General features: G+C 43.6%; 1 protein-coding gene across 2 annotated transcripts; it reads right to left on the reverse strand.

The window, feature by feature from the left end:
* Window positions 1–313: 313 nt before the first annotated feature.
* On the reverse strand, window positions 314–15,440 carry LOC146199236 (pyridoxal phosphate phosphatase PHOSPHO2-like). Of its 2 annotated transcripts, none has more exons than XM_084594711.1 (4): window positions 15,081–15,440; window positions 11,692–11,831; window positions 7,678–7,876; window positions 314–3,030 (listed from the first exon to the last, which is right to left on the reverse strand). In XM_084594711.1, the coding sequence occupies exons 1-4, from the start codon at window positions 15,120–15,122 to the stop codon at window positions 2,626–2,628; spliced, it is 786 nt and encodes a 261-aa protein (XP_084450837.1). In that variant the 5' UTR covers window positions 15,123–15,440; the 3' UTR covers window positions 314–2,625. The 2 variants fall into 2 exon arrangements, with proteins under 2 accessions (XP_084450837.1, XP_084450838.1); XM_084594712.1 differs by lacking the exon at window positions 15,081–15,440 and adding an exon at window positions 13,712–14,078.
* Between the last annotated feature and the right edge of the window lie 490 nt (window positions 15,441–15,930).

Genomic DNA, 15,930 nt, shown 5'->3' on the forward strand with positions numbered 1-15,930 from the left:
GTGCGATCCGGTACCGTCGATTAACATGCCAGTCATAGTAGCAACAACCCTACCTTGATGACCTTGATAACCCTCACGACTGGCTTTTGCAAGTTTACACTCGCACATTCATGAAACACTAATGCGTATTATGTAGAGTTTGTGAATGCAGAATACAAAAGGCGCAATTTTATTATAAAAATACGATTTCACTAAAATTTCACGTGCCATCAATATTTTACAATTTATCAAGTGATATGCAAACATTACAGCATCTGTTTCATATGCTGCCAAGCTAGCAACAATCGTGGATTTCCAAGACAGGAGCCCACTCTGCAAAGGAATGTTTTATTGTTCTCACTTGCATTCTGAACAGACAATGAACTGGCAGAATGCATAGATAAACCAATATATATGCACGTACATGTGTTAACACCATAAACTCGAATTGCGCAGGTTTCTAAAACTTGTATAAAAGATAGCTGCTATAAAGACAAGCCTATGCAGTCCTATGTCAACCCTGCCGTGACAAGCTCCTTTGAGAATCTGCTGGATTTGTCAACCATAAACTCAACTGCAGTTACTCGCATGACCTAGCATTACATCATCTCCCCTCCAGTTACAAACTGTAGTAGAAGGGAGCAGATTGTTCAAGCTACACTAGATAAAGAGATCATCAACAAGCTCGTCTTTGGCGTACATTTTTGTTTAACCAATGCACATCAGACCTACCAGCATTTCTTACCAATCCTTTGTGCTGAGCACACCTAGTTGCACCACAGCTAGCTCTACAGGGGCACAGCTCTGTTGAAAGCGGGTGGCCATGACATAGGATGTCATGTGCTAGTTGCTACCAGTCACAGTTTGCATTGCCCTGCCATAGATCAAACCAGACACATGCCAAAAGCACTGGCTGCCAAACACACAAACGTGCACCATTTCCAAGACTTTCCTCCTTATTCACTCTTCTCGGTGCTGCCAACATTGCAAAAATGCTGACCAGTGGGCCGCATTTTCACAAATGTGCATAGGTTAGAAGAAAAAAAGTGTAGATCTTTGGAGGAACAAACTTATAAAAGTTCATTTTGTTCAAGCTCAACTAAAAAGCCATCCACCTCTCTCGGTCACATTTCCTGCGAATTGGACAAGAACTAGAACAAAATGATGAAGCACAGAACTATGTCAGCACAGCAGATAATTTTAAAACAAGGAGGGCGGGACTTTTTAAACAGTTACAAGGATTGTCCCAGATCTGAAAGACATCAGGAAAATAAAACAGCGCCAGCAAGCGAATGCTTGACAGACGATCCTGTCCATTGTGGGAGTGGCCACCCAGGACCCTTGCACACACATGCACACACACACACATACTTGCATACAAACTTACATGTATACCACAGGTACAGACCAGGAAGAGGCTGTCAAAAAAAAAGCAGCAAAAGCAGGAACCCAGAAAGTTCTCTAGCCTCTCTCCCTTGAGTAGCATTCTCTGCATAAAATGTGCCAACAAGCACCAAGCCTCTTCTTACTTCTTTAGGATTTGAGCAGCATCCCACAAGACCCACTGAATTCAAAACAAGTGCTGCACTTTCTCCTTGCACCAACATTGATACTGGATGGCTTAACGCTGCTGAGACCAACCTGCCAAGTGAAGCTTTAATAATAGTTCCTCCTGCACATGCTCAAGAGATAAGCACTGTTCAGTTCACTTGTTCCCATCAATTTCAAAGGGCCATGCTTTGGTGTGGTGAAATTAAAGAGCCAAGTTCCACAACTTTCCAAAAGATGATGCTAATGGTTGTAGCCACATGCCTGGCAATGGAGATGTAACAGCTACGCTTATAAGTGTATGTCGAAGCCTTGCAAGTTTGTGAAGATGGTTACCACTGTTACATTTCCCAGGCATTGTACACAAGCCTTTAAGAAGTAAGTGTGAGAATTCTACGCATATTAAATACCACAAAGACAACACAACAATAAACTGAAAGAGTGGTTGATTTAACAATGTGAAAATACAAGCCAACTACAAGTACAAACGCACTCGCAGAGGAGCTTTTCCAAAACTGGGGTCTCCCACATGCTTCCAATGTACCTTTTGCACAGAGCATATTTTTGGTTTCAAATTTCTTCATTGCAGTAGGCTTCAATTAAACGGCATAAGACAACAAACCATATGACGTGCCCACCAATAGTACATTCAGGCTAACGCACCAGAGTAACATATTGCAATAAAATCCACACCTCACGGCCATAAGACTCCTCCAACCTTGCTAAAGTCAAATTTGTTACTGACAGCAACATTACAGATACTGCCAATTGTTTTATTAGCCTTTGGGTGAAATAAATGCACTTTTTCCCTGCAAATCAGCCCGTCTCCATTACTCCAACAGAGCTTTTCACAACTTTCGGTGCATTAAACATGCACAAACCCCATCAGCAAGGGCAACTTATCTCCGAAACCTCTGTGGTTTTCAAATGGGGGAAGAGGGTGCATGTTTTTAACATTGTTATACCATGCAATAACATTCAAAGGCAGAATAAAATTTTGGGAAATAGAGCACTTAAAAAATGTTCATGTATCAAAGCACAAGTAGCTGCATAGGGCAAAAAGGGGAAGGCGAGATACTATTTTTCTGCAGTCCTGCCCTATTCAGCTGCATTGGTGACAACACAGTTCTTGAGAAGGACGTTGGCAATGTCCGACCCTGTCCGCCAAGGGTGCACTTTGGCCTTGACTCGCTCGGGATCCTTGGCAAGATGCTTGGCCAGCGGGTAGTCGGCACGAGGAAAGATGAGGTCACACGGCCGTAGCCGCAGAGAGGGGCAGAGGTCATTGTTGCCGTCACCAACATACGAGACCGTGTCGAAGTTGACACCTTGCTTTCGCCGTCGCTCCAGGTACTCCTCCATGATTGAGCCCTTGCAAAGGTTCACTGAGCTTAACTTGCACCAGTTTTGCATGTGGTACTCGCTGATCTGAAGACAGCCATTGGCATCAAAGAACGCATAGTTGGTGAAGATTTCGTGCACCAGTGCCCGTACCCCGGAGGCCTAGAAGTAAAAGAATAGATGAAACCTGTTAAGTGCACTTTATTAGACAAACTGATTGTCATTGTTCGAAATACCATAGCATGCCTTGCCCAGGAGCAAACACCTTCAGGGTGCATGAATGGTAGTGGAAACTGACAGCTCTGTGGTGGCTTGAAGCACACTTGTGGAGGTAAAAGTTGGACTGGCGTAGCACTATGTAGGTAATCAAGTAATGTGAATGCTGACAAATATAGAGTGGTGACATTTGTTCCTAACAGTACTTTGTGATCAACATATACCGGGAAATTTATTTTACAGTCTACAGATTTGTATTTCCAAAATTAAGATAGATACACTGGTGTAGTCTGTGCAGGTGTGTTGTACAGCATAGCGGACATCATATTCAATTAAAATTAACTTTTTATTTTTTATTTTAAGGGGCAATATTATATATGAAACTGAAGGCCGTCAACACAACAGGTGATTCTCTCAAAATTTTCTGAAATGGTTACGCGACTCAAAATATCGAATGTAAAAAATACACATCTGAAAGCTCAATATAATAATTGGTTAATGGGAAGGGAAAGGCGCAGTATCTGTCACACTTGCTCTGTGGACACCTGAACCGCGCCGTAAGGGAAGGGAGGAAGGTGGAAGTGAAAGTAGAAAGAGAGAAAGGGGAGCCGTAGTGGAGGGCCAATGAGTTTGTTTTCACACACTGTGCTTTTATAATATGGTGTCGCTCACACTTTTTATGAATCAGTGTATTCGACAATGTAGAAGAAATCAACGAGATTTGATGACAATATCAAGTGCAGCGACAACATATTCCACCCCTTTCCACTGCTTTGCGCTGCAACCACCACTAAGCACAAAACCAAAAGCTTTATGTTCAGATGGCCAATTCACATACCCAGAAATGGAGGCCATACAGTTATAACATAAAAAAAGTAAATAAAATAAAATAGCTGCAAGATCTAGCTGCTGGTCTGCAATCAGCACGCAGGATCTACACAAGCGTTCATCAATGCTGAACTTTTTGTGCTTCGCTTCATGCTGCCTGTTTTCACAGAAGATGTAAACATACACAAGGTAAAGGTTCAAAGGCAGAAAGTTCGTTTAAGAGCTGTAGTCCTATAAAGACTGATGAGCGTTCCTGTACTTTATCGCAACAGCTCACCTTAGCCCCTTCAGGTACATTCAAACTTTGAACACTATTTAAGATGAACACCAAGAATCTACAGGAAAACTTCACATTTTTAAATTATTAATTGTGCAATTTCTGGCAGCTCTTCACATATTCACGTTCCGGCTCAAAAGTACTTTCAAGATCTCAATTATACTTTTTCTGACTGACTCCTGTCGTACAAAATTACTATGTAAACAAAGTAGTTTGAAGCACAAACCCACGGGAGCCATACCCGAACTACTGGAAAACACAGAAGAATCTGCTTTGAAAACCAATTTCTCTATTCGTTTTGCGTACACGGTCTCAATAATTTTCTCTACACAAATTTTCAAATCTCTCCACATATTACAGCATCCACAACTGAGGGCCCTGCACCTTGTATATATGTAAGAGTCAAGAGGTTTCAGTTGAAACAACAAGAACAACAACAAATAATAATGCACACAGCAAAACGTCAACCCGGTTCTTAGAAGTAATTTCCACTTGCGGTTTTGACTGCTGGCTATTTTCATTTAATTTCTTTGATTACTTTTTGATGAACCTCGCAATTCCATCCACAAGCACAGGTCCAGGTAACAGACTTCGATTACTGGTAAATAAGCTGCTCAAGCTGTCAGAAATGATCCGATAGATCTAAGTGACCTTACATGACACATAATTGTCCTCCGAAACCATGAAAGAAAAGCCAGTAGTTCAACCTTCGGAAATAAAAATCGACAGAAAAGAAAAAGGTGAAAGTTGCATTCCGAAATAAACACCCCCCTAAAAAATGTCCTCCAAATTTCGACAATAGACTGAAAAACGTAAAATAAAGAATTTGGCCGGGTTCCGGTTGTGTCCACAGATGCACAGCACCTTATGGGGATAAACTGCCATGGAAAGTACTTTTTCTGTTGTCTCTCAATGTTGCACAAAAATGGGCCAGTGCTCAATCACTAAAAGCAGCCAATGCTGCCAAGTTCGGTGGCACCTGGCAGCACTGAAAAGGCCTTCGAAAACAGAAGTGGATTAGAAGACACCTGGCGTTTTTCAACACAAAAGACAGTGGCAAAAAAATAAACATCACTTGGTACTAACAGCACCATAAGTAAGCATCAACAGGCCCTATCAAATGAGCATGGAATTACTATTAATCCCAGATTTGTGTTGATAATTCAAAAAAGGCACAGCTCGGGTGCACTAAAATAACTGACAGATGGTTAATGATATGCCTGTGGTATATAAACTTTTTCACATCATGCTACACGATTTATATAATCGCCTATGTAAAAAAATGGTAGCGACATTATTGGCTGTCTCTGAATCATTTATTTTGCTGCGGCAATTTCCTTTTAGGACCAAACATGCTGATTGCCACCTGTTAGAGGCATGCTCGTGATTTTTTGAGGCTGCAAAGCTTACAATGGGTGTTTGTCACCTGCCAGCTACCACATACCAGAAGCATACTCTTAATTTTTTGATGCTGTCAGGGTTCAAACGGTCAATGCTGCCAACGCCGCCACATAGTTTTTGCCAATACAGTAGCACTAACGCTCTTGCTTTGAAATACTGCAATGTACGTAGCCTCTGATGCAGCACCAGCCGCCATTCGCCTTTTGTTTTAAAACCATGCTCCACTCAACTCTTTTCGTGCCTTCCCTTTTTTAAAGACCTTTTTAAAGAACCTGACCGCCTCTATCCCATATTAACAGTCACTTTCTTTGTGCCTTTATACTGTGCATTTTGCCCACAGGACACTAAAAGCTGCCTTCTAATGAATCTTAAGCCTGGCAATGAAGGTCACTTCAACTGGTTTAAGAAACTTGGGAAAAATAGAGAACGAAAAGAAATTCAGACTATATTCACACGTTGCTTCTACATACTACAAGGTGTATTTCGAAGCATTACTTGATGTCTAGCAAGAAATTCTGTTAATTCTCTGTATTCAGTTTGCAGAATTCAAAATTGAGAGACCTTGTCTATAATTCGAGACCTTGTCTCAAGGAATAAAAATGGCCAGCTTTACTCTGAAAGATGGTACTTGTCAATGTAACAATGAATGTAGCTGAAACAAAAGCTTAATCGCATCATCGAATTCTGATACTACTTAAGATATTTCAATGAAATCTTCCAAGTAACCCATCACAGGCTTGAAAAATGAAAGATGGCTTAGCTCTGCTATGCCTGGATATACGTAGCGAAAAACAATGACTACCTCGAGATCAGAACAAGTTAATTTCTCCAGTCTTCTGCGCCGTTCGCCAGCAGCTAAACGCTCCTTGGCTTCCATTCGAGCGCGCCTATGTTCACCGGCATTCTATAATTCATTTACAGGAAAGGAAAGGCGCAGCATCTGTCACTCGCAGAAGGCAAGAAGCGCCGCCCGGCGGTGTTGTAGCGCACTTGTTCCCGTTTGGTCTTCATAGCTGACAGCAGATGGGAGACGTCACATCCTTGTGTCACCCAAAATTGAGTGGCTTAACTACTTTAGTCTTTGGTGCTTTAAATTGCATGCCAATCGCAGTATCTGTCACTCACGGAATTCTGCTATCATCCTCATGGTAGACAAGCGGAATTATGAAGAGCGTTTCACGACCTGGGGCGTGGCACAGCGGTAAAGCGCTCGGCTGGGGATCCAAGGGATGGATGTTCGATTCCCAGATGGAAACTAATTTTTCTTTTTTTTTTTTAATAAGGAAGAGTCACACACCTTTCAAGTGTTGCTAGGCAACGCCGGCAGAGCTTGACGAGAGGGCTGCGCAGCTGGCCTTGGCTATGACATCACTCGGTCGCGGCCACAGAGCAAGAAACCATTTAGGAGGCGAAACTCCCATCAGCGCAAGCGAGCGCGGGTGACAACATAAGGTCACAGTTGTATGCGCAGACGGCACGGAACATGACAGGGACGTATGCAGTGGCAGCAGCATGCAGCGAGTCGTAGAAGCCGCAGTGAAAATAAAAATTAGAGGGATTTCTCTTAAGAGGAAAATGACGAAAGCCTTCCCTTCCTCTCCTATCAATTGCCTGTCATTGTTTGCCTTTTATCGGCGTTCGTTGCAGTGCTACATATAATTATAATTGGTTTACAGGAAAGGAAAGGCATAGCACCCGTCACATTTTCACTGACAAGTGTGCGTTTGGATGGTACACCATTGCTCCTGTCGTGTGGCGTTCCTTGCCGCGCATTCAAGTGTGGGTTTGCAGATGGTAGGAACGCTAGACAAGATGAGACTTCTTTTACCGGCGGTAATTTCTTTCCAGGCTTCCAGGTGCCACCAGCATGATAGTGGCTTCGCTAGCTTGTGACCTTTACTGGTCGCTGCAAACAGCGGAGTTTCCACTCCTAAAGGTTTCTTGCTTCGTGGTCGCGGCATACGGCATACGTCCCTCGGTTTCGCGCATGCACTGAACTGGCAAATCTGTGCACCGGCCCACGCGAAGCTCTCCTCTGACCCTCGCAGTGAAGCATTTCGCTTCAAAAGCGTCATTGGTTAGCTTACCTGCATAATGTGCTCGATGAAGACAGAGTTTGAGTCAGATATAATGACCACCTCAAAGCCACCAGCCTTGTGCAGTTGCTTAAGTAGATCAATGATGCCATCGACAAACTTGATTTCTAGTAGGCAGTCCAAAATGTCATCTGGTTGCACCTGACTGTCGTACAGGAAGTGGAACACAGCACGCATAAATGGTGTCCATCTGCAATGAGGAACATGGAAATAAAAAAAAGGCATAAGGAATGGCAGTAGCTTACAGCCAAGCATAAGCCGATTGATATGATACAACGCCAACCGGAGGTTATTAAAATTTTCATTGGCCCTGCAAGTACCTTCATCGAGGCTGCTCTTTCTTTGTCTCAGCAGCTTTCACTCTTTCTGCATTGATGGTATGCTGGATGATTCAGAGGCCGGAGCAATATAAGCAGGTAGAACATGCCCGACGTCTAGCCAATCAAACACAGCTACACTGCGTTCCTATCGTAATTTACTCTTCGTAAGCATTAGCAATGATCTTACCAGGAAAAGGCTCCTTTCTACTTATAAATCGGTTCTGACCTACGATTATCATTATAATAAATGCTGCATGGCCACCATCACTAAACCATTCTTTGAGCATGAGTATGTGAATGTGAAGAACTGTCAAAAGAAATCGTCGAAATAAATGCTATTTTCAGAACCAAAACAAAAGCCACACAGACGGAATGAATGCAGAGAGAAATAGCAAGGTTTTGAAAAAAACAACAACAAGAAAATCAAAGAGTGGGGAATGGAACAATAAAAGTGCTTGATAAAAGCATAAACACAACTTGAAGTGGTAGGATCACAGCAGGCATGAAAGGCCACTTTTCATCGCTTCAGTCACTGAGCTGCTATTCTCCCTGTCTTTGCTGATCACTTCGAAGTACCTGGTGAATGAAACCCTCAACGCTATTGCATTAAAATTATGCGCAGTTGGCCTCTGTACTCCTTTGAGCTTGGTTAGTCAAAGGCCTGTTCAGCTTATTCACAGAGGTGAACGGCCTAAAGAATAATCTGAGTTCAATCACTTTCCTTTCACTGCAGCTCCAAAGCACAGCAGCCTCTACATGCATTATTCTCGATTGCTAAGCCCAGGAGTGGAAGCAGGCTTGAGCATTTTGAAGTAGCTAAGGGAGCAGTAATAAAGCCATTTTGAAAGTAGAGCACTGGAGCAGAAAAAAAAAAGGATCAGAGTTTTGGTGCCTTCTATAATTATGTATTGGGGCATGTTTCTAGGGTCTAACAATTTTAACAACTCCACATTTTCCAATCCTGACATACAAAATATCCAAATTGATTCCTTTTCATTCAACGTTCAATGCTTTGCTGAATATGTATCTGACAAGACAAGCAGCCAAGATGCACACAGATGTTAAAATAAATTAAGAGGATGCTTAAGCTTTGCCTTGAGAGTAGACATGGCAGCCCTTTTAACACTGCCTTTTCATACTACAAATTTTTGGCATTGAGAGACTGGCAAGGGCAATTAGAGAGAATAATCAAGCGGGAATGAAAGAACAAAGAGAGAGAGAGAGGTGCCATAGTGGAGGGCTAAAGAATAATTTTGACCAGTTAGGGACCATTGTGCACTGACATTGCACAGCACATGACCACCTTTGCGTTTTGCCTCCATCGAAACGTGGCCGCCGTAGTCTGGTTTTGGCAATTAAACGGTTTAGTTTTTAGGGAAAAAAAGGCACAATGTCTGTCACTTCTCAGTAGGCATAGAATTAGAGGTATGTATGTTGTTGGTCTGAATCTCTGTCACAAATTAGCCTACAATTTGACTGGCAGATGAATTCTAAATGCAAAGAGAAATGGCATGACACCATCTTGAATGCCGCACAAAGAGTGGTTGCATCACAATAATATGAATTACATGCATATTTTTTTCGACATGTGTTTCTTAATTTGGGTTACGGCGACGCCTTTTTTGCCAAAACGAACTGTACATGCTTTCCTGTAATAACACCAGATGACCTGAGTAACAATTTGGAACTGACTGGCAGCAAACGAAATGCTTGATACTACACTTCCTAACTAAACGGCAAATTTTACTAAAAGCTTTTGCCTATTTGACTTGATAGATTCAAACATGGAGTCTACCGCTTTGATGCGCTGAAGCACTGCCATTGGTTTAAGTTTTCATGTCAATGGGCAGCACATTTCTGCTCTCTATCTTGTGAATACCCTTTCTGATCCTACCCCTGCGCTGATAAATTTCTGGGCACTAGTCAGAATATGTAGCCTTCAGGGGGAAAGACAGCACTGAAGCCTTTACCTCCTTCAGCTTCTTAACTGTCTTCTGCCAGTGACTCCCCACATTTGAGCTTGAGCGATGCAGGGGTTCGCTTAATTTCAACACGTTAATAATACGACGTGCATGAGCTTGAAACATTCTTGAGAATATTTCTAGTGATTAGAATCTTTGTGGAGTCAACCCCCATGACCATTCAAGTATGATTTTACAGGCTTAACACGCTTATTATTGACAAAGAGGCTCTATTGTGAAGTACCTAGCTACTTGTTTTAACAGCAAAAGCATTAGAGCAGTTCGTGTAGCTCTTTGTAGCTGAACAAGTCTCCCAACAGCTTATGGCAGTTTGCGGTGTCTGCTTTACCAACTGCTCTTGCTTAAATATCTCATCATCAGTGATTCAAAACGCTGGGAGGAGGTGCTATGTCATGTGCATCCAACATTACTTTTTTTTTTTCGCAACCAGTTCCCTCCAATGCTTATGGCTCGTTTTGAATTTAATTGCAGACAAATATTGTGCTCCGTCCTTCTCTAGTTTGTTAAAATTAATTTTTATTAGGCTCAGCGCAAGATGTGTCATGCCTCTGCCACCACTCCCATCATTATGGCGGCCTCTACAGTATGGACTCACAACTCACAACGTGCCACCAACCTGATGTGTCTCTCTCGGTCACTTAATTTATTTGAGAAAAAAAAAGTCAGATTGATTGCATTGGAGCACATTTTTTTTCAGGCAATACCATTAATGGCCTGCTATGTGACAAAAATCCCTGCTCTGCTAAATTTGATGGGAAAACATTGAGGCAACTGATTGTTTCGAGCAGTTCTGAAGCAATATCGTGCTTCGTAGTAGGATGGAGCAGGGAAAGCAGTTTGGAGCAGAACGAAGCAAATGCAGAAGCACCCCCAACCCCACTTTCCCTGTATAATACCAGGGCAATGAGAAAACATCCTAACCATCAACTATGTGCCTAGCATCAATCACCTGTTGTGCATTTGAAGAAAACTGATTTAAATTTGTCCATCATATAAAGAGCCAAGTTCGCAAAGCTTTATGAGCCCATGCAATTTTGTAAAGTCTAGCTGGGTTGCCTCACATTCTCATCGTTTCTACAGCATTTTCTGTCCTCCCAGAATGATACTGGTTGTCTCACCCCCTATAAATTGAGTTCGTCAAAAGCAGCATATTTCTACCACTCCACTCGCAACGTGGACAACCGCACAGACGTTTCCACACCTGAGTAAGGAGCAAACTTAATGTGCAACGCTAAATGTGCCAAATTACACTTCCGCGAAAGACTGATCGTCATCGCACTCGGACACACTGACACAATGCGAAAAAGTGCACGCAGGAAGTGAAGAACACATATGCAGTATCCACCGAACAATTTTGTAAATCGCAGCTGGAAAAGTGAGTCAGCTCGCCCTGGCTTGTCTTTGCAGTTTGAAAAGGGGCGAGGAGTATGGATGTCGCCATCTTTTCGCATTTTATATTACTAATGCTAGGTGCCTGTGAGACGACCATAGGAAGTTTTCAAAGTTTTCATTAACATTACGTAAAATGGAAAAGAACAAAAAAAGCACAGATGCATTGTTGTATAGGATGCACTGCCAAAATGTTTGAAAAAAAAAAATGTCATACATTAGAAAATATGGTACAAAGAGTGCAGGTAACATGTATGGCGCATACTCTGCAAAACAATATATAAACTGCGGTGAAATCTATAGAACATATTTACCCATTTGGACTGTCACGTTCCTTGATTTCTGGGGGCAGCTCGCCGTTAGGTGCTAGCTTCTGGATGTACACATCACTGTTGGCATCAATGATTGTGTGGTCGAAGTCAAAGACAACAAGATGTTTCCTCATACCTTTGGCCTGTAAAGACATCAGAAATGCCCACATTAGCTAGCTTCACGCAGACCATTTTCCACATCTTAAATTTCGGTCTCCACCTGTCAACATGACTATTGGGTGTGAGCATGACAGACTTTCAAAGGTGCCAGTAGTGGAGTCAATGCTACTAGTTGCATCTACTTATTCACTACATGCTTCTTTTAAGCAGAGAAACTGCTCCGCGACTACCTGCAACACATAGAAAAAGGCAACGACTATTCAGTTCAAGTTTATCAATGACTTATTATGCTTCTACTAACAAGGTAGAGGTCACAGGATGTAAGCTTCTCTGTAGTTTCCATGAGCAACAAAAGAAATTAAAAAGTTTCACTCATTGGTATGGGGACGCAAGGGACAACATGGTACCATAACCGCTAAAGACTTAACTGAAGAGCAGTGGCATACCGAGCTGCCAAGCCTAGATGACCAGTGTAGTCTTCCTGCTCACCTAGCGCGAATATTTCACTCCTGCTTTCTCTCTCTCTCATTGGTTTGAAAAAAAAAAAAAAAAAATCAGATCTTTCGAGTCCACGAAGTGCAGAAGTTGAAAGAATTTTCTTATGCACTCAACTACGAATGTAACTGCCACTGTTGGCCACAGCAGCAGTCCGCAGCAACTAACAACTGACTAAGAGCATGATGTAGCGTGGGTGCTACTGAACATCTCAATAAATGCGCTAGCTCTGAGCACCATCAATCCCACAAATGGCAAGCTGTTGTGCACTTGCCACACCTTTAAACGGAGGTCAGTATGAAGCGAACGAATGTCTGCAGCTAATCGTGATGACACTGTTATTGCTCCACAGTTTTAGCCTTAACTTCAATGCATTTATGTTCATGCACATAACTGCATCATGGCTCCTTTCTGTGCTTCAGAAAAAGCCATTTGAAAATGCTGCCCCAAAAGCTCGAAACCATTCGTGCAACACCTTCAAAAGCTGCACACACTGCACATGCTATAAACAGCTCATTCATCCATATTGTCCCCTATAACAGTTCGTTTGCATATTACAATTGAAACTAATCTAATACAAACAACAGCCATGTAGCAATAAAAGAAAAATCTCAGATTTCATATTTCCTTCTAAGCTTTTAAAGAATGGATCAAGTGCAACTTGGATGCACCTAAAAACAGTTAACAAGCACTCAACGAGAAAAAGCATACACAAAAGACAAAATGCAGTAATTACAGACTGCATAAACATTCCATCATCGATTACAATTAGCCCTAGGTAGTAGCAGCCCTATAGTGAGACAAAACGTTAAGTCAGCTCACGTATACAAAGTATTCCGTAACGCGGTCCATTCAGCAGAAACCGAAAATGACCAAAATTTAGTACTTGCAGAATGCGTTTAAAAGCTATCAGTGTATTGGCTTAAAAGGAGGGCGCCCCACTTCTCGGAAGTAGGGGTTTCATCTCCTGAACAGCGTACTATGTGGATGCACTGCATGCAGTGTACACTATTCTACCTGGTTACGAGCAGCCAGTACGCGGACGGGGACAAAAATGTGTTACTGCCACTCCCGTTTCAATGACTGCGGCGAATATTACGGTGAAAGTCACCAGCCGAAGACACCGGTTGGGCGCTTGACTGCATCGGCATTCACGGACCCGTAGTTAGAATGAATGACTACAAAAGAAGTAATGGACGACTGTCCGCATTCACCCCATGCCTCGAAGACTACCTACGAAAACACGGATACTCAGGAAAGGAAATGCACAGAAAGCGTTCTCGCCGCTTCTTCTATTTTCAGCTGCCGCCGTGTCAGGCATATGTCGGATCTGTCAGAGCCCACAGTGCACGGCGAACCTCCATCTTCCATCTCCAAAGTTTGCGCTGCGAACTCGAGAAGGGATTACCGTTTATGACTGCGGTGGCCGCTGTCCGAAGGTGGTATTCAGAGGGGTGGGGATGACAATGGCACAGCTTGTCGGGTGGCCGGGGCCAGAGGCGGGCCGCCCCAATTTGACGCCGAAGAGGGCGGTATTTCGTTTGCACTGCCAGTGCAAACGGTATTGGCACACTAATTTCAACTCTCCATAAGTACTACAAAGCTAACTTTTGCGACTGGCTCCCTGTCCACGGCACATGCATCGGGCAAAACCGCTTTTTGCACCGAGCCGTAAACAAGTGAACGCCGCCTGACAACAGCTGATCCGGAGGCAAAGAGGAGCAAGAAGGAGTGAGGCGATTCGTCGGCCTACCGGGGGCTGTTCTGCTGAACAAGCAAAAAAATGCAGAACGGAGGGCGCCACCTGTTATACTAAAAATTAGAAAACAGGCTACACTGTCATGCATCACTAAATCAGCAAGCTGTATTTATTAAAGCACTTGCTATTTTACACTCAATAGCCGACTGAGTCTCATTAAGTACTGTGCTGACTGAAGGCTGAAAGTGCGAGTCAGGCTATGGAGGAATAGCAATAGCACCCTTCATGGCCGGCACGCGTTGTGTGGCCAGTGGCAGTGTGGCGTTGACAGAGGGACCGCGACTTCAAAAATAATATATGTGAAGTCAATACCTTTGTACAATGTGCACGTTTGCAGCGTGTGCAAATATATTGCCAACGTGACCGTGATCGCACAACCACGCACTGTAACCACGACCCGTAAACATGACCGTGATGCGATCACGACACTAAATTTGAACAGTACAGCTCCATATTATTAGTTACTAAGTACAGTCGGGTGCAAAACCTGCACAGTGGTACCTGGAAAAGTCTGCTCAACCGCAAAACGTGCTAAAAGCATTGTCCTGAATCCTTGACCTATTCTCTTTTCCGTCTGCTACTACGCATCTTGCGCCACCTACAGTTATGTTAAAATGTCATGTTTTCCTATCTGAATTTCTTGCATTTCGAACAAAAGCATTAACAATTCAATAATAAAGTACAACAATAATAACGCTTTTAGAAACACGACAAAAAGAAAAAAAAAAGGAAAGGGCTTTTGTCGTCTGCTAATTGTGATTGCCAATCTACCTTGGGCGAAATGCCGAAATGGCAAAATAAATGCAAATGACAGCGCTCCTCCCTCTACCTCCGATTAACTGAAATTCCCATGGGTGCAGTCAAGTGACAAGCGTTTTCGGATCTTTGGCAACTTTTCCAAGAGCGGGCGAGCCATCGGTATTTCTCGGCATTGAAAGAGAAAGGGAGAGGGATAGCCGGCGACCGTTTACGCCTTTACACAACGAGTCCGACTTTTCACCATGCCTTTCATACTTACCGAGGGTCTCCGCGCGAACATGTTCTTGGGACGTTCGTCCATGGTCCTAGATCTGCTAGATCTTCGAAATCACTTATACATTGAGAAAGCGGTCCTGCAGATCGGGCATCATATGTCCCTTACATGGGAACCTTACCTCCACTCATACGATCGCCTCGGAGAGGCGAAAACGAGAAAACTGCGTCGAGAGCCAACCTCAACTTGTCGGTCGACGCGCCTTGTTGACACAATGCGGAATACACAGCTCAAGGTTACGCTTGCTCATAGCTGGCGTCGAGCGCTGCGATAGTTGTTTACGCTACTCGCGGCGGCGGATGGCTGCCGAGGTAGACCGGCTGGCGCCCTGGCCCTCGCGCATGACTCTCCGCCGCTGCCTCTGACGACAGCGCGGGTTCTCTCGTTCCAGCTGCGATCGCGTGGCAGCGAGCGAGCAACAAATGACGATCGTGCTCGCGCCCTCTCTGTTGACAAGCAACGCGAGACGCGGCAGCGAGGTGCGCCGAGGCGGCGGAGAGGCGCGTAGCCTTTGTCGTTACGCTTTCCTTCTCGTCGCGGCCGCTACGGTCGGCATTTCATGCGGCTGCGGAGGACGCTGCGAGATGCATTCCCGCATCGATCCTCGCACAATCCACACCGTTGATAACGCTGGGCTGCGGTTGCCATGCGAGAAATTAAAGGCACAGGAATTCTTTCACGGTGGTTGAAAACCTAACACCGAGTCTTCTACGTATCAAAGGTGTCTGGACTCGCACAACACGCCGTTTTTTTTTTTTTTTTTTTACACATAACTGGCTGCCTTGGTAGTAAATACCACGATCTGCAACATAAAATTATCACATATAGTGTATTG

This window comes from Amblyomma maculatum, chromosome 2 (genome assembly GCF_055883805.1).
Source record: "Amblyomma maculatum isolate TAMU_Amacu chromosome 2, ASM5588380v1, whole genome shotgun sequence".
NCBI lineage: Eukaryota > Metazoa > Arthropoda > Arachnida > Ixodida > Ixodidae > Amblyomma > Amblyomma maculatum.

Excerpts from the sequence above, each read along its gene's own strand:
- LOC146199236 (XM_084594711.1), bottom strand. The coding sequence starts at position 15,122 with ATGGACGAACGTCCCAAGAACATGTTCGCGCGGAGACCCTCG. Across the intron at positions 7,877-11,691 it reads GAACGTGACAGTCCAAATGG|ATGGACACCATTTATGCGTG; the intron begins GTAAATATGTTC and ends TCCTCATTGCAG. Across the intron at positions 3,031-7,677 it reads TCATCGAGCACATTATGCAG|GCCTCCGGGGTACGGGCACT; the intron begins GTAAGCTAACCA and ends TTTTACTTCTAG.